General features: G+C 59.3%; 2 protein-coding genes across 2 annotated transcripts; one reads left to right on the top strand and one right to left on the bottom strand.

Moving 5' to 3' along the window:
- The first annotated feature begins 2,202 nt into the window (after positions 1–2,202).
- On the top strand, positions 2,203–7,383 carry GNAT1 (G protein subunit alpha transducin 1). Its single transcript, XM_054639912.2, has 8 exons — positions 2,203–2,473; positions 4,783–4,825; positions 5,015–5,156; positions 5,229–5,386; positions 5,473–5,601; positions 5,683–5,812; positions 5,898–6,051; positions 6,286–7,383. The coding sequence occupies exons 1-8, from the start codon at positions 2,368–2,370 to the stop codon at positions 6,474–6,476; spliced, it is 1,053 nt and encodes a 350-aa protein (XP_054495887.1). The 5' UTR covers positions 2,203–2,367; the 3' UTR covers positions 6,477–7,383.
- Positions 7,384–7,584: 201 nt separating this feature from the next.
- On the bottom strand, positions 7,585–22,717 carry GNAI2 (G protein subunit alpha i2). Its single transcript, XM_054640009.2, has 9 exons — positions 22,526–22,717; positions 13,898–13,940; positions 13,576–13,717; positions 13,216–13,376; positions 10,657–10,785; positions 9,391–9,520; positions 9,032–9,185; positions 8,565–8,762; positions 7,585–8,481 (listed from the first exon to the last, which is right to left on the bottom strand). The coding sequence occupies exons 1-8, from the start codon at positions 22,641–22,643 to the stop codon at positions 8,572–8,574; spliced, it is 1,068 nt and encodes a 355-aa protein (XP_054495984.1). The 5' UTR covers positions 22,644–22,717; the 3' UTR covers positions 7,585–8,481; positions 8,565–8,571.
- Positions 22,718–24,179: the final 1,462 nt, after the last annotated feature.

Genomic DNA, 24,179 nt, shown 5'->3' on the forward strand with positions numbered 1-24,179 from the left:
AGGGGCTGTGAGGAGGTGCCACTGCTGGGTGGCACTGCTGAGTGTTGGGGTACACTGGGCTGGGCTGGTGCCACCACTGGGTGTTGCTGAAGGCACTGGGAGCACTCAGGGTCACTGCTGGGGGCATGGGGAAGTGCTGGGGGCCCTGAGGAAAGTTCTGGAGCACCAGGATATGGTACTGGGAGCTGCTACTGGCAGCATGGAGCAGGGGAGAAACTTAGCAGAGGGCACTGAGGGTGGTAGTGGATGATACTGGGAGCACCTTGATTGATACAGGGGTGGTACCAAGCTCCTCTGAGTAGTTCCAGGAGGACTGGGGGCAGTTCTGAAAGGTCCTGGGCTGTGTTGGAGGTAGCACTGTGCACACTGGAGGTTGGTACTGGGAGGACTAGGAGAAGTACTGAGGCATTAGGGTGGTACTGGGGAGTACTGGGAGCAGTGGTGGGGAAGTGGTGATGGTTCTATAGGGTGGCTGGGGGTTGTAGTGGGCAGTACTGGGCTGTGGCAGGGCACTCTGTTCAGTACTGGGGCAATGGTGCTGTGCTCCTCTGGCCAGTCCTGAGAGGCTCTGCTGTACGTACTGGGGGTGCTGGGGCTATGCTGGGGTCAGTACTGGGCAAACTGGTGGGGTGCAGAGCTGTACTGGGGCTGGTGCAATGCTGAACTGGGAGCACTGGGCTGTACTGGGATCTGCACTGGGCTGTACTGGGAGCACTGGGCTGTACTGGGAGCTGCACTGGGCTGTGCTGGGAGCACTGGGCTGTACTGGGAGCTGCGCTGGGCTGTACTGGGAGCTGCGCTGGGCTGTACTGGGAGCACTGGGCTGTACTGGGAGCTGCGCTGGGCTGTACTGGGAGCACTGGGCTGTACTGGGATCTGCACTGGGCTGTACTGGGAGCTGCGCTGGGTTGTGCTGGGAGCACTGGGCTGTACTGGGAGCTGCGCTGGGCTGTACTGGGAGCTACACTGGGCTGTGTTGGGAGCACTGGGCTGTGCTGGGAGCACTGGGCTGTGCTGGGAGCACTGGGCTGTACTGGGAGCTGTACTGGGCTGTGCTGGGAGCTGCGCTGGGCGCTCCCGCCCTCTGGCGGCCGAGCGGGGCACTGCAGGAGAGCCGCCGTGCGGGGTCGGGGCGCGCTGGGGACAAAGGGGGGACAGAGGGGAACTGGGCTGTACTGGGGTCACTGGGGCAGCCCTGGCAAGGCCTGGAGCCACCGGAGGTGGGGGAACACCGGGGAGTTACTGCGGTGTTCCTTGGGATACTCAGTTTTGCTGTGGTGGCCACATGGTGGTGGCAATGGGGGGCCCGGTGGCGCTGGGGACGTAAGAGGGGGGCACTGGGAAGGCACACTGAGGGACCCAGAGACGTTGGGGGGCCTCACTGAGTTTGGAGTGGTAACACAGAGGTGGCACTGCAGTGTCCCTGGGCGTTGGACAGGGTTTTTTTGGACTGGGGTGGGACATGGTCCCCACACAGGAACTGGAATTGCTTGGGAACACTGGGATTTCTTCCATAGTCACTGGGAAGTGTTACTGGAGAGGGTTTGGGAACCCTGTGGAGGGTATGCGGGTATCCCTGAGAACATGGTGCAGGTGTTGCTGGAGGGCCTGGGGACGCTGTGCAGGTGACACTGAGCTGGCCTGGTGGCACTGGGACTGTACAGGTGGGTGGCTGGGCAGGCTCACTAAGAAGTGCACCCAGAGGGCATGGGGACATTAGTGGAGGGTTCTGGGAGGGTCCCTGGGGACACAGGGTGCGGTGACGGAGGCTGGCATTCTATCACTGTGGGGAGTGCCCATGGGGACACTGGCATGGCTTAACTGGGGTGGGACAGTGGGCACTGCTCCAGAGCGGGGGGTTTGACCAGGTGAGATGGGGACAGTGGGGACATTAGCTCCCACTCTGACCCACTCCCAGCAGACACACCATCCCACCCTGCAATTCCAAACCCCTGGGGTCCACACCAGAGCTGGAGATGGGCAGGGGTCCCACTTTCCCCAGGGTGGCCGGGTCACTGCCCCAGCTCCCGGGTGGAGGCAAAGCTGGGGCTGGTGAGGCCGGGGCACCCTCCCGGCAGAAGTGCTGACTCCGGGAACCTCGGGATTGCTGAGCTCAGCCCGCTGCAGATTGCAGGGGGTTTATCGGGGGGGCCCAGCTTAAGCCCCGGGTGCTGAGCGCAGCCCCCCGGCAGGCGGCCCCGCGGGACCTTGGCCCCGTCCTTGTCGCACACGGGCGGGCGGCGGTGGCAGCGGCGGCGGCGGGCGCGGGAGCGAGCGCTGGAGGCGGCGGGAGGCTGGAGCTCGCTGCCCATCCTGGTGCTGACCTCCAAGGAGCGGGTGCTGAACCGCAGGGCTGCGGGGCTGACCATGGGAGCCGGCGCCAGTGCCGAGGAGAAGCATTCCCGAGAGCTGGAGAAGAAGCTCAAGGAAGATGCTGAGAAGGATGCCAGGACCGTCAAACTGCTGCTGCTGGGTAAGGGGGACACAGCACCCCGGGGGACGTACCCATCCCTTGAGCACCTCACCCTAACAGCCCACCCAATGCATCCCGGAAACCTACCAGTGCCCCTGAACCCAACCAGCACCCCTCAACCCAACCATCACACCCCAACCCAACCAGCACCCCTCAACCCAACCATCACACCCCAACCCAACCAGCACCCCTCAACCCAACCAGCACCCCCCAACCCAACCATCACACCCCAACCCAACCAGCATCCCCAACCCAACCATCACACCCCAACCCAACCAGCACCCCCCAACCCAACCATCACACCCCAACCCAACCAGTACCCCTCAACCCAACCAGCACCCCCCAACCCAACCAGCATCCCCAACCCAACCATCACACCGCAACCCAACCATCACACCCCAACCCAACCAGCACCCCTCAACCCAACCAGTACCCCTCAACCCAACCAGCACCCCTCAACCCAACCAGCACCCCCCAACTCAACCGTCACACCCCAACCCAACCAGCACCCCCAACCCAACCATCACACCCCAACCCAACCAGCACCCCCCAACCCAACCATCACACCCCAACCCAACCAGTACCCCTCAACCCAACCAGCACCCCTCAACCCAACCAGCACCCCCCAACTCAACCGTCACACCCCAACCCAACCAGCACCCCCAACCCAACCATCACCCCCAACCCAACCAGCACCCCTCAACCCAACCATCACCCCTCAACCCAACCAGCATCCCCAACCCAACCATCACCCCCGAACCCAACCATCACCCCCCCAATCCAACCATCACCCCCCAACTCAACCATCACCCCCCAACCCAACCAGCACCCCTCAACCCAACCATCACCCCTCAACCCAACCAGCACCCCCCAACCCAACCATTACCCCCAACCCAACCAGCACCCCTCAACCCAACCATTACCCCCCAACCCAACCATCAGCCCTCAATCCAACCATTACCCCCAAACCCAACCATCACCCCTCAACCCAACCAGCACACCCCACAACTGCCCCCAAACCCCACCAGCCAATCCAACATTCCTCTGGCCCCCAAATGGACCCGCAAACCCAAGCAGCCCACCCTCACAGTCCATTTAACTTTCTCCTGACTCACCCAGGACCCTTAAAACCAAGCAGCCCACCCCAACATCAACCCCATTCCCAGCAGCACTAAACCAAACCTCCCCTTCTCAAGAGCCCACCCAATGTTTCCCTGATGCCTCCAGCACCTTTAAACCAAACCAGCACAACCCAGGAGTGTCCCCAACAGCCTCCCACTCCCAGGCATCCCTAAAAACAACCAACCCCTCCCCATAAAACACCCAAAGTTTCCCTGGCCCCACTCTAAACCAAATCAATTCAACAGTCCCCAGGCCCCTGCTAAACCCAGTCAGCCCACTCTAACAGTCTTCTGACCCTCAAAGCACCCCTAAAGCCAACCAGTCAAACCAAAAAGCCCATTCAATGTTTCCTTTCTCCCTCGGCACCCTTAAACCCAACCAGACACCCCAACAGTCCCCCCATTCCCAGGATCCCCTAAACCAGCTCATCCCAACTTGCTCAGCACACCTTACCAGGCACCCCCAAACACAACAGACCATCTCAACAAGAAGATTAGATCCTGAGATCCTAGGTCCTAAGATTTACCCAATGATCCCCTGGCTTCCATATATCCCTCAACCCAACCAGCCCACCTAACATCCCCCCTCTCCCAGGTTCCCCAGCCACAACCAAACCACCTTAAGAGCCTTCACCCACACAACCTATCACCACCCCAGCCCATCAGCATCCCTGCCCCAATGCTCCTAGGGACCCCATGCAGCCCGTTCCACCACCCCATGCCTGTCCCTGGAGGCCCCTTGTGCCGTGTGTCCCTCCCAGTCCTTCCCAGTCTCCCAGTAGTGCCTGAGGATGGGGTGCTGTGTATGTGGTGGGGCCCTGGGTGGCATCACTCTCCTCACAGCCTGGTCCAGGACACATCTGCCTGCACAGCCACAAGTTTGTGGCATTGGGTGTTGGGGTAGTGGGATGGCAGGGTTGCGATGTCACCACGTCCCCAACCCCTCCCCTGGGCTCCTGAGAGTGTCCTGGCTGAGCTGCTTCAGATCCCATTAGATGCAGCGGCTCAGGCTAACCTTAATGCCACTGGCACCAGGCTGTTAATCCCCCTGCACACCCTGAGCCACGGACCCAGCACAGCCAGCAGTGCCTGCAGCCACGCCAGGCACCAAGGTTCTCAGTGAGCCAGCACAGGGCTCAGCTGGGAGTGGCCATGGCACCACCATGACCCCTGTTTTGGTCCCCTTAGGAGCAGGGGAGTCGGGGAAGAGCACCATTGTCAAGCAGATGAAGTAAGTGCCAAGGGGGAGGGTCACTTGATGGTGCTCACCATGCACAGTGTCTGTCCCACACTGCAGCCATGGGACACCCCATCCCACTGTGCCTGACTGCCCCGTGCCACTGCCATGGGCTGCATCCATCCTGTGGCTCAGCTCCACGGCACCCAGCTCAGCCCCATGCCTGTGATCTTCCCCGGCCAGGATCATCCACCAGGACGGTTACTCGCTGGAGGAATGCCTGGAGTTCATTGCCATCATTTACAGCAACACGCTCCAGTCCATGCTGGCCATCGTGCGGGCCATGACCACCCTCAACATCCAGTATGGGGACACGGCTCGCCAGGTGAGGGGCATTCCATGTGGGGCAGGGGTTCCCCGCAGTCCTCAGGCCCCACTGACCCCCTGTCCCTCACAGGACGATGCCCGTAAGCTGCTGCACCTCTCGGACACCATCGAGGAGGGGACCATGCCTAAGGAGATGTCAGAAATCATCGGGCGGCTCTGGAAGGACTCGGGCATCCAAGCCTGCTTTGACCGCGCCTCCGAGTACCAGCTCAATGACTCCGCAGGCTAGTACGTGCTGGGCTCAGGGAGCGTGGCTGAGGGAGGCATCAGGGGGGTTCCAACCCGTGTCTCATGCCCACCACGTGCCTGGCCAGCTACCTGTCAGACCTGGAGCGCCTGGTGACCCCCGGCTACGTCCCCACAGAGCAGGACGTGCTGCGTTCCCGCGTCAAGACAACCGGCATCATCGAGACCCAGTTCTCCTTCAAAGACCTCAACTTCAGGTGGGGGCCAGGCCCCAGTGAGGGCTGGTGCCAGGGGGTGGGCAGGGAGGGGGGGTGCTGACTCTCCTTTGTCCTGCCCAGGATGTTCGATGTGGGCGGACAGCGCTCAGAGAGGAAGAAGTGGATCCACTGCTTTGAGGGTGTGACCTGCATCATCTTCATCGCGGCTCTCAGTGCCTACGACATGGTCCTGGTGGAGGATGATGAAGTGGTGAGGGACGCTCACCACCCCACACCCCCTCTGCTTTGCCCCAGTCATGACTTGGGTGTCACCATGGGGCTGTGTCCCTCCGCAGAACCGCATGCATGAGAGCCTGCACCTCTTCAACAGCATCTGCAACCACCGCTACTTTGCCACCACCTCCATCGTCCTCTTCCTCAACAAGAAGGACGTTTTCCTGGAGAAGATCAAGAAGGCCCACCTCAGCATCTGCTTCCCCGACTATGACGGTGAGTGTGGCGGTGGCTGGGGATGGTGGGGTGCTGCTGGAGGCCTGGGTGCCACCACCCCCGCAGGAGTCCCCCACCAGGTGTCCTCAGCACCCCATGCAAGTGGTGCTGCATGAGCCTTGCTGAGGGAGAGTGCAGGATTTGCCCACCTGAGGGAGCACTGGGTAATGCTGGGCCGGCATCTTGGCGGGGGACCAGCCCAGGAAGGGATCCTGCTCACTGCCCCACCACCAGGTCCCAACACCTACGACGATGCGGGCAACTACATCAAGCTGCAGTTCCTGGAGCTGAACATGCGGCGGGACGTGAAGGAGATCTACTCCCACATGACCTGCGCCACCGATACCGAGAACGTCAAGTTCGTCTTTGACGCCGTCACTGACATCATCATCAAGGAGAACCTCAAGGACTGCGGGCTGTTCTGAGCCCCAGCCGAGCACCCCCTCCCCTGGGACCAGCCCCGCTGCTGACCCCATTCCACCTCCACAACCATCTCCGCTTGCCCCAGACCCCTGGGATTTGACCTGCCCAGCTCCAAAGCCACCCCTGCTGAAGTGGGGGGGCTGGGGGGGGCGGGGGGCACAGTCTCACTCCCCCTCCCCACCCACTCTCCCACTGTGGGGTCCCCAGCTCTGCTGGGGGTCTCTGGAGCTTCAGGTCCAAGGGGTACCTGGATGACCCTGGATACTTTCGGGTGCTGCAGGTCCCTGGGTTACCCTCAGAGCTGTGGGGGACAGGGGTTCCCTTCGGTGCTGAGGGTCCCTGAATACCCCTAGGAGCAGAGGGGTGTTTGGGGGTCCTGGGTGTCCCTAGGTACTTGAGGGATCCTGGGGTGCCCCTGGGTTCTCTTTAGGGCTGAGAGGTGCTGGGGTTCCCAAATGACCCTTGGCATTGGGGAGACTGGGGGATTTTAGGTGCCCCTTGGTGTTGGGAGTCCCTGGTACCCCTTGGAGCTGAGGGTTGTTAGGGGTTCCCTTGGGTGCTGGGGGGGTCCAGGTGCCCTCTGAAGCTCTGGGTGCTGGGATGGTCCCTCGGGTGCTGCTGGGTGTCCATGGGTGCCCCCCTGGAGCTGGGGGTGCTGGGAATCTCCACAAACCTCAGAGCTGGGGGTCCTTTGGGTGTGGGGTGTCCATGGGTGATCCCTGGGGCTGGGGGTTCCTGTGGGCCGCTGGGTGCAAGGGGTGCTACATCTCCCTCTGGGCCACAGATCATTGGGTGTTCCTGGGTCCTGCGTGACCCCAGGGACTGTGTGATACTGAGGCTCCACTGTGCCACCATGTCACCGCTGCAGAGCCAGGGGCTGGTCATGTGTTTGTTCCCCCCTCACCCCACAGCCCCGCAGCAGCATCCCAGCTACACCCCCAAGGGTCCCACCACTGCCCTCACCTCCCACGAGCAGGGGCTTCTCCTGACCCCAGGGGGATGCCAGCCCACCTTGTGTCCCTCTCCCACCCCTGGGGCTCACCCCAACCCTCCCGCAGAGGTGAAGCGCCCCTGCCCACTCCCATGTCACACAGGGTGTTTCAGTACATATAATGTTTCTCTCTTTTTTTTTTTTCCTTTCTACATTTTATTATTTCAAACCATGTGAACAGTTTGGTAGAAGATCCTGTGGGAAAAGCGAGGCCGCAGGCACCGGCTGGAGGGTCCCCCTGGGCTGGGGGGACAGCGGGGGCCGCTCTGTACAGCGGGCTCTCCTCACCCAATGCAACAGCTAGCCCTAAAAACTAGGCTTAGAAAGAGGGGGGGATAGAGGCAGTGGGCAGCACCCCCTGCCCACCCTCCTGCCTGAGCTGCCCATCGGGATGAGGGCAGGAAGGCAGGGTGGGGTGCAGACCCTCCCCCCCAAAGGCACACGGTTGGGGGGTGGGCTGGCCACGGAGGATGGCACCACCACGTAGCACTTGATGCTTTTAAATAGTCTGGTAAAAAGGTTTCTTTAAAAAGTAACCTGTGCCCAACCGGTGTGGTGTAGTTTTTTTTGCATGGTTTTGGGTTTGGTTTTGTTGTTTTTTCTTTTTTTTGGTTTTTTTTTTTTTTTCCTTTTTTTCTTTCTTCTTTCTTTTCTGGTTTACTAAAAGGAATGTCATCGGTCGTGTTTGTGGCTGGGTGGGCATCCCCGAGGGGACCCTGTGCCCCCTGTGCCAGCAACACTTGCAATGTAAACAGTGAGAGCTCCAGGGCTCAGAGTGAATGAAATGGGGGCTGGAAGGGCTGAGGTGGTACAAACCAAGATTAAAAACTTGTCTTCCCTGGAAGGGCAACGCCGGCGAGGAGGAGGACAATGGTGGGGAGCAAACACGGCCAGCAGGGGTTACGTGGGCCCTGCCACCATGCTGACATTTTAAAAGTCTCTTTACGTGGTGGGCAGAGGAATGAATCTGAAGAGAAGCAGGAGTGGGAGATGGCGTGGTCCTTCCTTTGCAGCTCCTAGGAGAGAGAGGTGGTGAGCAGGGGAGGGTCTGGGGACAGGGCAGCCTGCAGCTGAAGGATGGTCCATGGCCACCACCCACCTGAGCCTCAGAAGAGACCACAGTCCTTCAGGTTGTTTTTGATGATGACGTCGGTGACGGCGTCGAAGACGAACTGCACGTTCTTGGTGTCCGTAGCACAGGTGAAGTGGGTGTAGATCTCCTTGGTGTCCTTTCTCTTGTTCAGGTCCTCAAACTTGCTCTGTATGTAGCTGGCTGCCTCGTCATACTTGTTGGCCCCTGGGCAAGAAGAGACACTGGGCTGCCCCACAGTTGCCCACAGCCACCAAAGGGTTTGGGCTTGGCCCTCCACAGCCACTGTCCTGTTGCCAAATTGAGGCTCCAAAGGCAGAATGACCTTCAGATAACCCCCCTTCAGGACAGCTGCTCCTTGTGTTGGGTCCCCCCACATCTCCTGGGGCAACCCAAACACCCATCACACCCCACTTGCTGCCCCAACCCACTGCTCCTGCCAGGAGGGCAGGGGGCACAGAGGGTCCCAGTGGTACCTGTGTACTCAGGGAAGCAGATGGTGAGGGAGCTGTGCACAATCTTCTCCTCAAAGAGATCCTTCTTGTTGAGGAAGAGGATGATGGACGTGTCTGTGAACCACTTGTTATTGCAGATGCTGTCAAACAGCTTCATGCTCTCATGCATCCGGTTCTGGCAGGGAAGATGGCAGTATGAGCCAGGCAGGGACCCCCAGGCAGCACCCACCCCACTACTCCCCAAACTGCCACCCCTCATGCTCCTGCCTGCCTGTGCAGGGGATGCCAATGGCCCTGCAAGGCTTGGGCAACACTGCCCAGGGCCCTTGTGGCCACCAGAGGCAACGGCTCATGGCACTGGTTCCATGCCCATGACTCACCATCTCCTCATCTTCAGCCAGCACCAGGTCATAGGCACTCAGGGCCACACAGAAAATGATGGCTGTCACCCCCTCGAAGCAGTGGATCCACTTCTTCCGTTCCGAGCGCTGGCCTCCCACATCGAACATCCTGCAGCAGGGGGGTGACACGGGATGGATGGCAGCTCCCAGCCCCACCACCCTCACCCCATGCCCTGCCTCAGTGACCCCAGCTGCTGGAGCAGGAGCAGCACTGTGCAGACAGAGCACAGGGCCTCTGCCAGTACTGAAGATCGGCCCCAGCTCCTGCTGCCAGGACAGTGCCCAGGCTCATTACCCAGCCAAAGCAAATCCCTGACATGAGCTGGGGCAGGATCAGGCCACCTTTCCCAGGGGCTGTCAGTGTCATGTTCCCCAGAGACCTGCTCCAGGGCAGGCACAGCAGGGCTTTGCCAGAGACCTTGGGCCAAGGAGAGCCAAGTCAGCGTGGGCTCAGCAGGATTGTGGCAGCAGCAGGGCTCGGGGATGATCCCGATGCACCATGTGCCTCTCCCTCCACGGGCAGCAGATGATGCCCTGCCTCCATGGAGAAGAGGCCAGCAGCAGCATTCCACATCCACTGCCACGCCCATTGCCAACTGCTTGGCTGGCGGGAAGGCTTCCCCACTGGGACACACTGCATTCCCCCAGACCACCCTCACTGCCACCCTGAAGTGCTGCCCTGGCAATGCACAACCAAGTGTCTCCATTCTACCAGGGTGGCATCGGGGTCCCTGAGAGCCCCCTGCATTCAGAGAGGACCCCAGCAGATCTTTCTGACATCAGCTCTGTTGCCATGGGACCAAATCCCCTGGGGATGCGCACAATGGCAGCTTTTTCCCTCCGAAACTGGAGCCCTTATTATTTCCCGTGGGTTTTCAGTGGAAAGCAACCACGGGGTGCCAGCAGGCAGCGCTGCCACTGCCTGACCCCGAGCCCCCAGCTCCTGCCCAGCGCCCTTCCTGCAGCGGAAGCAGCGTCACAGCAGCGGGAGGAGGGACGCCTTCCCCCTGCCCTCCTCGCCAGAGCCTGGATCCGCCCCCAGGCTCAGTTCTGTGAAGTGTTTTTGAGGCTGCTCCAGCTATTTCAGCGGTTTCCGCTCTCTGAGGCAGCAGTTCCCGCCATGAGCAAACCAGGAGGTGGGGAGAACTGAGTGCACACAGTGTGCACCCATGCTCCATCTGAACATGGGGAGGAAGGGGGTTTTTTTGCTTTCAAAAAGGCAAAAGGGAAAGATGTCAGACATACTTGAAGTGCAGGTCCTTAAAGGTGAAGTGAGTCTCTACGATGCCCGTGGTCTTCACCCTGGTGCGCAGCACATCCTGCTGCGTGGGGATGTAGTCAGCACGGGCTATCCTCTCCAGGTCGTTCAGGTAGCTGGGGACAAAGAGGAAAGGTGCTGTGGGAGCTGGACCGTGGGGCATGACCCACCCAGATCCCATGGGACATCCCCACACTGGCCCAGAGTCCCCTGTGCATCTCCCAGCATTGCTCAGTTGAGGAGGGCAGTGCCAAGCTGGGACGCACAGCATAGTCCCCAAGTGCATCCCGGGGTAACCCCATGTCCCTGTCAGACACAGGCAGGGCAGGACACCAGTGGCCTGGGACACACAGGACCGAGGGACTGGGGGCAGTGTGCTGGCACTGGGAGCCCAGCAGAGGATGCAGCCGGGGCTGAGGGGCTCACCCCGTTTCCCTGACTGTTTGCACGGGGGGAAATGGCAAGAGGAAAATATTCAGTGCTATGGCAACCAGCCGCAGTGCTGGCGGAAACAATCGATGGCGCCATGCCATTTATAGTCAAAAACACAAAGGGACAGCGTCCTGGGAGGAAGCAGGAGGTGGGAGGCTGGAGAGACAGGGAGCAGCACCGTGGGGGGCTGCAGGAGTCCCGAGCCCCCCGGGAGCATCACCTGCCCTGCTGCCTGCATGGCCACAGGTGGTGGCCGGGTCCCCAGTGTGCAACACCCACCAGCACTGATGAGGGCTGCCAGGGGGATCAAGGCAGGTTTTGATTTCTCCAGCTCACATTGCTTTAATTGGGTTACTACAAATGGGCTCCTTTAAGCAAATTAGGCTTGTCTTAATTAAGGCATTTGTGGCCCTGTAATCTGGTGAAAGCCAGATTACAGCCCGCGAGGCCATAGGGATCCTTGGCTCTGACTGCAGCACGGCCACTCGCCAGCTCCTGGGAAACCCTGCAGCGTGTCAGGGCAAGGTCAGGGCTGGAGGTGCCCCAGGAGCCTGCTGTGGGTGTGAGGGTGGGGGACCTGCACGTTACTGCTGCAGAGCTGCTCAAAAACAGCCGGAAACACACATGGCCTCTGGCTACGAAAAACAGGAAACGCCACAGCAGGGCCCTGCGCAGCACCACAGGCTCTTGGACATTGCATCAAGCCCCAGGGTGCTGGTGAGCACCACCCCGGCACTGTTGGAACTCCCAGAGGCAGAGGGGGAACAAGACAGGGGCTGCTGTGCTGCAGAGGGCTGGGGCACAGGTGGGCTGTGTGCTGGGCACAGCACGGGGCTCCTCATTCCCATACTGTCCTGTTCCAGCAGCACCATGGGCACATCATCCCTGTGAGATGGGCACGGGATTGGCCACTGCACAGGCATCTCCACAGGGCTGGAAAAAGGCTGGAGCAACAGCTTGAAGGCGCTCCTAATTAATGGTTGTCCAACCCCCACCATGTGCTAAACACTCCATAATGGCACTGACAGCGACAGGCACTTGGCAGACACTGTGCAGATACACCTGCTCCAAGTGTGTGTGCAAGCTCCCTGGCACCTGCTGGGTGTTCTGTGCTTCCAAACCAGCACCCACTGCCAGGGAAATGCCAGGGCTAGCTGGGGAGTGATGGGGCTGAGCAGACAGGGGCTGGGGAAGGTGGGTGTGTGCCTGTCGGGAGGAAGTGAAAGCTGCGGGTGCTGGGGGAAAGAGCTGACAGGAGCTTCTCCAGGTTTGGGGCTTGCCAGGAGCTTTCCAGCAGTCTCTTCCCCACAGTGATCTCCGTGCAAAAGAAGGACCTGACACTGCCGTGCATGAGGGGACAGCTGGGATGGCAGTGAGTCCCAAGTGTGCAGGATCCCAGGCAAGGCCAGGCTTGGTGGGGTGTTCCTGGCACACCATGAGCTCCCCCCACACTGCTTTACCATAAGGGGTCTGGGTGGAGAGGGTGGGAGGGCACTGTGCAAGCTGAACACAGACTCAGCTGTGTTGCTCTCTCCAGCAATGGTACATTAGGCAGATTAACTTTATTTATTAATCTCTTCAAAAATAAACCCAACCAGCTGCAGCAATCTACCTAAACACCAATTTGCTGGGTAATGCACAAGCATAATGCCAAGTCTTTCTGTATAAAAACAGTTAAAAGAAAAAGAAAAGCCTTCTGAGCATCCTACTCATCCTCTTCAGACCTAAGTGTCCCCAGGGCTTTCCTTGGGAATTTTTCCTGCTTTGACAGCCCATGAAGGGTGATGAGGATGGGCTGTGCTCATGAGTGGGCGGCCAGTGGAGAGCATCTCCTGGAGAAGGGCAGAGGGGACAGAGCAGTGGCAGGAGGGGGATGCCCCAGTGCCCCCCTCCCAGGGTACACAGCACCCCACCAGAGAAGGAAACAGCTTTCGAAACATCCGCCTTCCCAGTTCCGCTCGGGCTCAGCCCCAGCACCATGCGGGAAGTGGCAGCACCAGCTCCTAAGCCTGGTGAGGTTGAACAGCAGCCCCTGGGGGGATTTTCTGCTGCTTGATAAAAGCACTGTGGCTCACAGGGCTCAGCTGAGCTGCAGCAGAGGAGGGGGCACTCACTAGGCAGCAGAGTCGTTCAGCTGGTACTCCCGGGAGCGGTTGAAGCAAGCCTGGACCCCGTTGTCAGCCCACAGTCTCCGGATGACGTTGGCCAGGTCCTCAGGCATGATGCCCTGCTCCTCAGCAGTGGAGGAGAGTGCAAACAGCTGCCGAGCATCATCCTGCAGGGATAAAACAGCTTGAGCATTGGTACAGACTTACTGAAGCTCACTCACTCAAAGGACCTGATGGGAGCCCATCAGGGAACAGCAGGGCTTGGGCTGAGCCACCTTTAATCCTAGTCCAGTTTTAGGCACATCTGTTTTAGCCACCAAGAACCCCCCTTCCTGCAAGGCACAGTGGGAGAAGGAGGGCACTCACCGCTCTGGAGGAGTCTCCAAAGTCAATCTGCAGGTTCCCCATCGCCTTGATGATAGCCATAATGGACTGGATGGTGTTGCTGTAGACCACAGCTTTGTACTGCCGGCACTCCTCCTCTGAATAGCCATCCTCATGGATGATCCTGGGGCAGGGAAGAGACACAGGCAAGGTCAGCCCTTTGTGGGGTACCCCAGGATGCTGCTCCCCATCCATGCTCTGTGGCAACACTGATTGGGAGCTTTCCCTGTCAGCCACTGGTTTTGGAGCCTGTGGCCAATGCCTGAGCAGTGTCAGCCACAGTGACAGTGCAGGGACCACTCACTTCATCTGTTTGACGATGGTGCTCTTCCCAGACTCGCCAGCACCTGTGGAGAAAGGAGAAGGGATGAGGTCCTGTGCAAAGCCAGGAACCCTTACCCTACTGGGACACCTGCCCAGCCCACAGAGGGAATGCAGCAGGTGCTTCAGCCATTGGAGAAGCAGCATTAGCCAGAGCAGATGACTGGATCTGCACTGGAAACGTCAGGACCAAAAAAAGAGGGAACAAAAGTAGAGCCTGGGGGGCCCTCGCAATAGGTCCCAAGGGAAGAAATGACACCTGCTCTAGGCTAGGAAAATGGCATCAACACACTAACATTTTCCCCACAACCCTAACATGCCACAGCTGACAGGCAATCCTGGCTTTGGCTGGACCTAGGGACTCCCTGTGACAAGGGGGCCAAGCTCTGCAGAACCTGAGATGCCACATCCCACATCCCCTCTGTGCTGAGGAAAATGGAGCACCAGCCCCAGCACACATCCACAGCTGGAGGCAGCAGCAGCCAGGATGCAGGGATGCTTGTGCCACAAGGTACAGGCAGGGAACTTGGGAATAAATTGCCACCTCCAGCAGCCAGCTCAAGCGATCCCAGCGGGCTCAGCCGCCCCCGGGCTGGTTCTTAAATAGCGTGCACTTCCCAGCCTGCCGGGTCCTGAGCCCCAGCCTGCTGCAGAGGCGGCTGCCAGCAGGGAGAGCCGATGGCTTTTGGGGTCGTTTTGTTTTCCAGCATCCAAAGGCAGGGTTCTGTGAATTCAGCGAGACAGCCAGGGTGCCTAAGGTTCTCCTTCCCCCACCCTGTCCCCCCCTAGGGACATCACCCCACGCAGGCAATGTGCAGCTCAGCCCAGCCCTCCCTCCACTGGCTGAGAGCAGGGAAGAAGCCAAGTCACCCCGGCTGCAAGAAAGGGGAAGCCAAAAGGGGAAGCTGAAAGAAAGAGGCATGTCCCTTGTCCCCTCTCTGTGCAGGGAGTGTCACGAGATGGATGAGTGCCTGGCTCGTCTTGCCCCAGGACCCCCAGCAGGATGAGGCCCCTTTGGCTGGGGACAAGTGTGGTCTCTGCCTCCAGGTGTGAATCCCAGAGGATCTCCCAAGCAAAGTCCATCCCTGTATCCTCTCACAGCCCTTTTTGTGGGTGCCCCAATGCTGCCCTTGGCCATGGAGCTGCCCTTACAGGGGGCCCCAAGCAGGATGGTGCCAGCACGGCCACAGAGGGGGCAGAGATTACAGAGGAGGTTTAAAAAAATCAGGAAAAAAAAAAAAAAAGCAGATTATGCTAAAATTAACTGGGAAAAACAGGGTCCATCGTGCCAGCTGAGACATGGTGGCAGGGAACAAACTCCTTGTACACTTGTCACCAGCCTGAACACCACCAGGTGACAGGCATGCACCCTCAGGGACATCACTGTGGGCAGTGCTCAGGGCATGGAGCGCCCTGATGCTGGGGCCATACTGAGGCTATAGAGACCCTGTATTTCCCACTCGAGCACCTTGCTGAAGCTCACTCACTCAAAGGACCTGATGGGAGCCCATCAGGGAACAGCAGGGCTTGGGCTGAGCCACCTTTAATCCTAGTCCAGTTTTAGGCACATCTGTTTTAGCCACCAAGAACCCCCCTTCCTGCAAGGCACAGTGGGAGAAGGAGGGCACTCACCACTTGCTCCGTGGTTCCTATGCTGTATGTGCCAAGGGAGGGGCTCTGCTCAGCTCAGAGGTCACTGCCCAGCACAGCAGGGGCTCTCAGCACTGCTGACCCATCCTCCCCCAGGATGCTGACGCGGCACCCGGCACAGCCCGGCCAGCGCTCGTGGTCAGTGCTGGCAACTCCTGCCTGGAGCTGGGAGCAGGGGGGAAGGACTCGGCATAGCCCTTCATTTTTTCCATTAAATATCTCTCGTTTCCAACACCATCCCATAGCACTGGGTCTGGTGGCCAGTGGCATTCACTCAATCCTTTCCCTGGACAGGGAAACTGAGGCACGTGGCAAGCAAGAACCTGGATTATCAGCATCTCTGAGGTGAGGTGCCAGACAGCCATCCCCGGCTCCTCCTCTCTCTGACCCTGCCTGACATTTTCTCCCTGCCAGGAGGGAACAACCCTGCCGGGGCCTCCTGCTTTCTCCGGGCTGGGTGACAGTCACAGGGTGACCGTCACCAAGGCTGGCTATTTCCTTGCAAACTTCCTCCACATCTCCTGGCTCCTTCCCATCCCCCTGAGGAAGGCAGCCATGTTCCAAGTCAGCACCTCTGCCTCCTATCAGACGCTTGCCCAGCACAGGAGATTGTACACTAGCAGTGAGCAGGAATTTGGATGTGAATTAACAGCCCCCCCTCCCCACGCGGGGGACCCTCCCCAGCCCCCTCCATGAGCGCAGTGGAGGGGAAGGATTTCCAATCCCCGGAAAACCCCAGCTGCCGCCCATTCAGCCCCAAAACAATTCCTGGGCTGGATGCCAACTGCCAGTTCCCACCCTCCAGCCCAGCCCGGGCAGGATGAGGCAGTGTCAGAGGAGCTCTGGACTCCTGTGCCGGCATATCAGGGGGAGGGTGGAGACCCCCCAGTAGCATGGGCTGACCCCAGGGCTGCGCTTCCTCCAGCCCTGCCTCTCTGCAGGCAGTGCTTGTTCCCAGGGCAGTGCCTGGCAAAAACAGGACAAGAGCTCTCTCTTGGGCTCATTTCCTCCTTTCTTTGTTAAAAATAATCTCCAAAAATTTAAAATAAGCACGCAGCTGCCTGGCTCCAGAACTCCCTGCTAATCCACTGGCAAAAACTTTATTGAGCCAACATATATATTTTGCAGCCCATGATTTATGATGCTTTCTGGGCAGCAGATATTTAGTGCAATATATGCACATACTTCTGGGCAGCACCTATGTAATCCCTGTATTTTAGGAGCTGGCCACAGGTTTCAGGATCCACCTCACCCCACAGGGGATTTTCCATTTTTCCACACGGCACCATCCTTTCAAATATTCAGGCATAGATGGAAGCAATGCATAGCTGGAAAATTCTCATTATGGAGGAAAAGCTGAAATTCAATCCACCAGCAGGTCCAGAGCCACCCCCCCATCCCCAGCACCCAGAGGCCCATCCCCTGCTGCTGTCCCGGCAAGCTTTCCCAACCTGGCAAACAGCAGCTATGATCTGAGCATGGATTTACAGATGGGTTTTAGCTCTGAACAAACCCACCAATCCCTTTCCCTGCAGGACAGACAGACAGCAGGACAGAGGGACGGCTGCAGAGCCCACTCCCCTTGGCACCTGCAGGATCCCCACCATCAAATGGGACGGACAAAGGGGTGTGTTAAAAGCAGAGTTACCCTAAAGACTCTAATAACAAAAAGAGATTCCCCTCGACATTTTCCTCCCTACCCAAAATAGATGGAAAATTGCTGTAAAAATAATTACATTTTTTTAAAACCCCACAGTGACACAGGGCGTTTTTCCCAAGGGCCATCCCATTCCAGCACAGGGCTGGCTGCTTCCCAGAAGGAGCCATGCATCGTTGGCTGGTGGAATGCCACGTCCTCAGGCAGGACCTCAAAAAATTGGGGGGTGCAGACCCCCTGTACAAGGCAGCTGATAGAGATGCAAAAAAAAAAAAAAAAAAAAAACCACAAAAATATATAAAACAGAAATAAATTGGCAGCATGAAGGATGCTCAGGGCACACAGGGAGGAGGTGAGCTGGGGAAGGTTTCCCAGGGGGAGCATGGAAAATGCACCCCCGGTGCCAACACGGGGCACCGGTGTCCACAAGCTGGACAAAACTATCCTTGTGCTGGGCTTTTTCCAGGAATCCTGAAACTTTGCTGCTCTGTTTCTGCCCCTGCCATGGCCAGAGTGCTCCCTCTCCCCCTGCACCACTGCTGCCATGTGCCCCCAGGCCTGGGTGCCATTATCCTGTCCACCCTGCCCTGACAGGATGGGGCCTCACCCTCCGGCACAGCTGGGATGCTGCTGGCACCCAAATGCCCCCGGCTGGGTTTTCCACACCCGAATCCCCCTGGCTGGGTTTTCCACACCCGAATCCCCCCGGCTGGGTTTTCCACCAGGGATGGAGGGATGGAGGATTACTCAGCTCCCCTGGCTCCGGTGATTCAAGCAGTCTCCGGGCCGGAAAGCCGCGCTCCGGCCTGGAGCAGGAAACCCGGTGGCTGCAGAAAGGCCAGGCCAGCCCTGGCTGCAGCAACAGTGCCTGGGGACACCGTGATCCCAGCCCTGGGCAGGTTCAGACCAGGGGACACCATAAAGCTACACATATATATAGGTGAAGATAGATATATATATATTTTTATGTGCTTTAAATCAATGCATATGTTGCTCCATAAAAAAGTAAGACAGTGTGTGTGTATATATATACACAAACACACCAAAAAGTTAAAATATAAAATGCATTTCTAATGTACATCTGTAAAAATAGATGTTAAACACATACATATATGCCTGCTTCTTCCCCTGGGCAAAGTCTAAGTGCTCATCTTGGAGAAGAGGACAGCTGCCAGCCCCTAGGACATCACCAGTGGGGGCATTGTAGTGACCCATCCCATTCCAGCCTATCCCAGCTAATACACTAGCTTCAGGGATTGGATGTCAGCAGATCCCTCTGGATCTAACAGCACTGAGTTCTTCCCTGGTCCCCCTCACTGTGACACCTCCTAGCCCATCACAAAAACAGCATTAGGGCTCCCAGTGTCCCCACTGAAGGGAGAACCCAACCCCTCCAACAGCCAGGACTGAGGAAGGAGTGGGGTCAGAAACAACCCCCACGACAGGACCAAGCACAGCAAAGGAGGCGGCTCACACAGAACCCAGGGCAATTCTGGAGCCACACAACCTCTGAAAGTCACAGCTGGTCCCTCCCTTCCTCTATTTTTATGCAAGCCCAAAAAAAAAAAAAAAAAAAAAAAGCAAAAAAAAAAAAAGCTGCTTCCGAGCCCTGCCCAGCCACTGTCTGTCCCAGGCAGGATCTGGTACAGGCAGTTCCTACATGACGTACCCTGGTGCCACCAAGGGCAGTGTCCTCATCCCAGGGTCTGCACCTAGAGCAGACCCCAGGGGATTAACATCATCACCCCACCAGTGCCTTCTCCACCTCTAACGCAGCTGGGAAATCCTTCACTTTCCTAATCCTCCAAAGATAAGGAATAAGGGGCTTTGAGCACAGCAATCACCTTCCTGCTGCCAACCCTGAATCTCCCTGGAGCATCCCAGCTCCCACAGGCAAGGAGGTGGCTTGGCCAGAACACTGCTGCCCAGCAGAAACAGCCACTGACTGCAGGGCTTTGTGTGCTAGGGATGGTGAGGAGCTGACAGTGGCACCAGGAGGTGTTGGAACCATGGGGCAGATGCTCCAGGTGCTTTTAGGTGTCAGTGATGGCTCCTGGCTCCTCCCAGCACCAAAACCGTGGGAGAATGGTGGTTTCCAGTAGCAGGGAGGGACACATTCTTTGTTCGGGGGAATTGCTTTGCCTGGGGGATATTGCCTCATCTGGGTCTTTTCTCTATCAGAGACTGGAGCTTCAAACTATCTGGCAGACACTCACTTTGCCAGAGCAAACAGCAGAGGAAAACCTGAAGGCATGGACAGGTGCCACAGCAGGAGCAGTGCTGTGCCCACACCTGCAGAGCTGTGTGCCACTGGGGGGTCCTGGCTGTCCCCACTGCCCTGACAGGGTGTCCATTCCTCCCCAGCTCACCCACCACGGCAGAGGAAAGGCAGGAGGCAGCTCATGGCCACATACAGAGCACAGCACAGATCTGAGGCACCGGCAGCAGTCAGCCCCAAGCCTTCTCTGCTCCTACACTGCTGATGCCATCACCACACACCGAGACCAGTGCCTTCCACTCACACAGTGCCCTGCCTGGCCGTGGTGCCCCGTGGGACACCATGAGTTGACACCAAAAAATATGCCACACTTGGAAGAGACATTTCCTCTTCATGCCGTAGGTTGATGCAGCACAAAGGGTGAAGCTGCTTTGCTCTTTAGTTTTTGCCTCCCTTTTTCTGGAGGAGGCGAGAGGGCTGCAGCCCCCATGGAGGACCCGGGAGCTCTGCCTTGCTGAGAGTGATGAGGAGCTGTGGTGCTCACCAAAAGGCATGTGAGGCCTCAGATCTCCTCAAAGCTTCCCCTGACCATGGGGAAAAAAATAAGCCATGCAAAGGGTGAGCAGCAGGGAGGTGGGAGCATCCCCCCAGCACTGCGGTCCCACCTCACAGAGGGGACATGTCACAAGCCCCAGGGGGACAGTGCTGGCCAGGGAAGATTTTCCGGCCAAGGCTCAGCTCGGAAATGGGCAGTGCTGACCCAAGGCTCTGGTGCTATTGACACCTGAACAGCTGCAAGGGGAAGAAAAAGCCATTTTTTTTAAATGTACAAAAAGAGCCATTTTGCTCTATTTTTGGCTTTAGAAAGCAGCTGAGATCAGAACTGCTGCTCGTAAACACCGGCCCCAGCAGAAGGGAGTGAGGACATCCTCTTCCTCCTCCTCCTCCTGCCTCCACTTCAGGACAGAGCAAGACCCAGGAAAGGGATGTCAGCCAGTCAGCCTACAGCACAATCCTCATCATCCAGTGAGCCCCCAGCTGCTCCTCGGTGATGCTCAGCACCAACAGGATGGGCCCTCCCCACCTGGGCACCCAGAGCTCACAGCACTAGGGTGATACTGCCTGGAGAGTCCCAGGAGCCTCCCGAGGCTGGAGGTGCCAAACCCCCTTGGCCAGTGACCTCCCCATTACTCCTCACCAGGCACTGGGCTGAGAGGAGCAGACCTGGCAGCAAAGCCAGCACGGGAGCAGCTCACAGCAAAGAGCCACCACGTGCTCCTCCACTATCCCACGGGTTCCACTCCCCTCACTCTGCCTTCCACAGAAAAAAAATGGGGCAGCGAGTGTGCCCGACCATGGAGCCCCCCAGACAGCACAGACCCCCTCCCAACATCCCCAGGATGGGTTTTGTTGCCAGCACTGCTCGTGCCAAGGCAAAAAGAATCAAAATAAAATAAAACAAAAAAGAGCTGCGCTCTGATAAAGGAGCATTTTAAGGCGTTAATTACGTATTTCTCAAGGCAGGCAGGGGTTGAGCAAATAAAGGCCTGCCGGATTTCAGCGTGACTTCCTGCTGCTGGCAGCTTCCTCTGCAGACAGCAGATGAGTCCAAAGACATTTTCTGTCAGGGTTCCCTCTGTCCCGCTGCCCCACGGAGCCATGGGAGCCTCGCAGCTCCCAGCTCGCACCTGGAGGGAAGCCCTCCCTGGGAATTTCGCAAAGGGAACAAAAAGCCCAACTGGGAGTCATTAAGAGAAATAATGAATTAAAATAACGAAGTGCTGCCTTGCCCGCAGGCACAGGGCAGGGCTGTGAACGCCCATGGGAGCATCACCAGGGTGCTTTGAAGAGGAAAGCGGCCCGTTATCAGTACCCAAATCGAGTGTCCGTGAGGCAGAGAGCCCGTGGGCTGTGGGGGGTCCTGCCCACGGCAGGCAATGGCCCAAGCCCCCCAAACCCCCACGGAGAGGGCAGGGTGATGGAGAGGCTCGGGCTTGGCCCAGGGCTCCAGTGGGGAAGGCACGGGGCAAGGGGTGCCTGTCAGCCCCGTTATCTCCAGAAGCCAGGGTAAGAGCAGCCCATGGAGGAGTCCAGGGATCCTGGGCAGGTGGGACGGGGTGCCAGAGCTTGCAGAACCTTTGCTGGGGGGACACATCCAACAGCTGAGTGGGGATGCCCCCACCTTTGTCCCAAAGGGATATGTCCAGACTGGACACTGACCATTTGGGGGGACAGTACCATAGTGGGGTGTCACTTCGGGAGGGATCCCCACAGCCCAGGGTGGGGTGGCAGCCTCTCTGAGGGGCACCCAAGGCTTGCTGTAGGGCCAGCACCCCACTGCCAGGGGGATCCCCAGGGCTGGCATCCTGCTCACAGAGGGGTGGGGAAAGAACCCCAATGTGGAGGGGACACAGAATCTGCTGTGGGTACAGGGCTCCATTTCTGTGGGGAAACCCTGGGAACTGGGATGGGGTCAACACCCCACTCCTGTGCGGAGAGACACTGGGAGCTGGGATGGGGCCAACATCCCATTCCTGGGGGGGGTGGGAATCCGTGGGAATTGGGATAAGATCAATAACCCACTCCTGGAGGGAATCCCTAGGATTTCGGATTGAATCAACATCTCACTCCTCGAGGGAATGCCTGGGATGGGATCCACACCCCAGTTCTCGGGCGGATGCCTGGGACCTGGGATGGGATCAACACCTCACTCCCGGGGGGGATCCCTCGGACCTGGGATGGAATCAACATCCGACTCCTGGGGGAAACCCTAAGGCCTGCTGCTCCATCGGTGGGGGGGAACCCGGAAGCCTGGGGCGGGGCAGGCCCCGGTTCCCGGGGACATCCCCGCGGCCCGAGATGGAGCCCACAGCTCACCGTGGGGAGAACCCGAAGCCTGGGCTGGGGCCAGCATCCCACTGACGGGGGATCCCCGGGGCGGGGCGGGGCACTCCCGGCGCTGGTACCCAGGATCGCGCCGGGGCAGCGGGGGGCGGAGGCGGCGAGGCCGCCCGGTTCCGGCAGGGCCGAGCCGGGCGAAGAAGCCAAGATGGGGGGCCCGGGGGTGGGGCCCGGGGGGGTCTTACCCAGCAGCAGCAGTTTCACCTCCCGCGCCGCCTTCTCGCCGTCCTCCCGCAGGTTCTTGTCGATCATGCGAGAGCGCTCGGCGGCCGCCTTGTCCTCGGCGCTCACGGTGCAGCCCATGGCGGCGGCGGCGGCGGCTGCTGCGCGCCCGCGGCTCTGCCGGCCCGGCCCGGCCCGCCCCGACAGGCCCCGCCCCCGGGCTCGCAGGGCGGGGCCTGCCAGGGCGGGGCCAATGGGGCGTAACCAATGGGCGGGGCGCTGGCGGGGCGGTGCTGGTGGGCGGGGCTTGCGGGGCGGGGCCCCTCGCTGTCGGCGCGCGGGCCCTCAGGCGGCGGCGGCCGGTAACGGCGGGGGAGGGGTAGGGGGACACGGGCTGTGAGGGACAGCAGGGAGCAGGGACACGGGGTGTCCCGGGATAGACATGGGAGGGACACCGTGTGTCCCGGGATAGACATGGGAGGGACACGGGGTGTCCCCGGATAGACGTGTGCGTGGGACACGGTGTGTCCCGGGACACACATGGGGAGGGAGATGGAGTCTGGAGGCTGCGTTTTGGGGCCCTTTGGGCGCAGAGCAGTGGGTGCAGCCCTGGGAACAGTGGTTTGGGTGATGCTGTGTTTCAGGGCTGCCTTCTGTGGAGTCTCGGTGGCACAGGGTGGTGGCTCAGAGCTTGGGCATCTCTCACCCCTCTGTGTCCCCTGCCACAGCAGGAGGGAGCTCCTTGGCAGGTGCCGGGGCTTGGGATGCCTGTGACAGGGAATGGGTCAGGATGGGACTGGGCAGGATGGGGCATCTCCAGGTTTCTCCCAGAACCGGGGCTCCCTCAGGCACTTGCCCTGTTGCCCTGTCCCCCATCTCCCAGGGCTGCTCCCTTAGGAACCAGAACCCCTCACAGTTCCTGAGGAGGGAGCCAGGTGTGCCCACTGACCCAGGGGGCTGGCCCATGCCCGGGTAGCCACCCTCACTCCATGCTAGCCCCACAGCATTGCCTCATGCCTGCCTAGGCCCTGCAGCCCCTCCACACACCCCCACCGGCACCAGCTGAGCAGGATGAGGGCAGCCAGGGATGCTTTCCACTCAGAATGTCAGGGGAAGGGATACAGCATCCCCCGTGGGGTCTGCAGGCCTGCGCCCGTGGGCCTGGTGTGGGGGAGCAGGGCTGTTCCCGTGGGAGCGGGCTGCTGTGCTAATAAGGCTTTGCTAACGAGCTGGCACTGAGCCCAGAGCTGGGGCCAGCTGAGGGGAGCGAGGGGCCAGGACTGGGGGGGCTCACCCCCACTCCACACTGTGCCATGGGCGAGGGCTGGGGGCTGGCACTGGGGGCACCCACTGCCCTGGCACCTGGCACGAGATGCCCCAGTGCCACTTCCCTGGAGCCCTGCCTCCAGAGCAGCCCCCCTCTCTAGGGATACTACTGCCATGGCACTTGCTGGGCTCCTGCTCCCACATATCCCACTCCCCAGGGCTGTGCTCCCACTCATGTCCCATTGTCCTGGGGATCCTGCTCTCACAGGTGTCCTGCTCCCCAGGGATCCCACTCCCTCACGGTCCAGTTTCCCCAGGGTCTAACTCTCACAGGGGCCCTGCACATCCATGTCTGTGTGTCTGTGCTGTCCTGCTGTATGGCCATGCTGTCTGTCCTGCTGTTCACCCATG

The sequence above is a fragment of the Agelaius phoeniceus genome, chromosome 11, assembly GCF_051311805.1.
Source record: "Agelaius phoeniceus isolate bAgePho1 chromosome 11, bAgePho1.hap1, whole genome shotgun sequence".
NCBI lineage: Eukaryota > Metazoa > Chordata > Aves > Passeriformes > Icteridae > Agelaius > Agelaius phoeniceus.

Excerpts from the sequence above, each read along its gene's own strand:
- GNAI2 (XM_054640009.2), bottom strand. The coding sequence starts at position 22,643 with ATGGGCTGCACCGTGAGCGCCGAGGACAAGGCGGCCGCCGAGCGCTCT. Across the intron at positions 13,941-22,525 it reads GGTGAAACTGCTGCTGCTGG|GTGCTGGCGAGTCTGGGAAG; the intron begins GTAAGACCCCCC and ends CTTTCTCCACAG. Across the intron at positions 9,521-10,656 it reads TTTAAGGACCTGCACTTCAA|GATGTTCGATGTGGGAGGCC; the intron begins GTATGTCTGACA and ends CCCCTGCTGCAG.
- GNAT1 (XM_054639912.2), top strand. The coding sequence starts at position 2,368 with ATGGGAGCCGGCGCCAGTGCCGAGGAGAAGCATTCCCGAGAGCTGGAG. Across the intron at positions 5,387-5,472 it reads CTCAATGACTCCGCAGGCTA|CTACCTGTCAGACCTGGAGC; the intron begins GTACGTGCTGGG and ends GTGCCTGGCCAG. Across the intron at positions 5,602-5,682 it reads TTCAAAGACCTCAACTTCAG|GATGTTCGATGTGGGCGGAC; the intron begins GTGGGGGCCAGG and ends TGTCCTGCCCAG.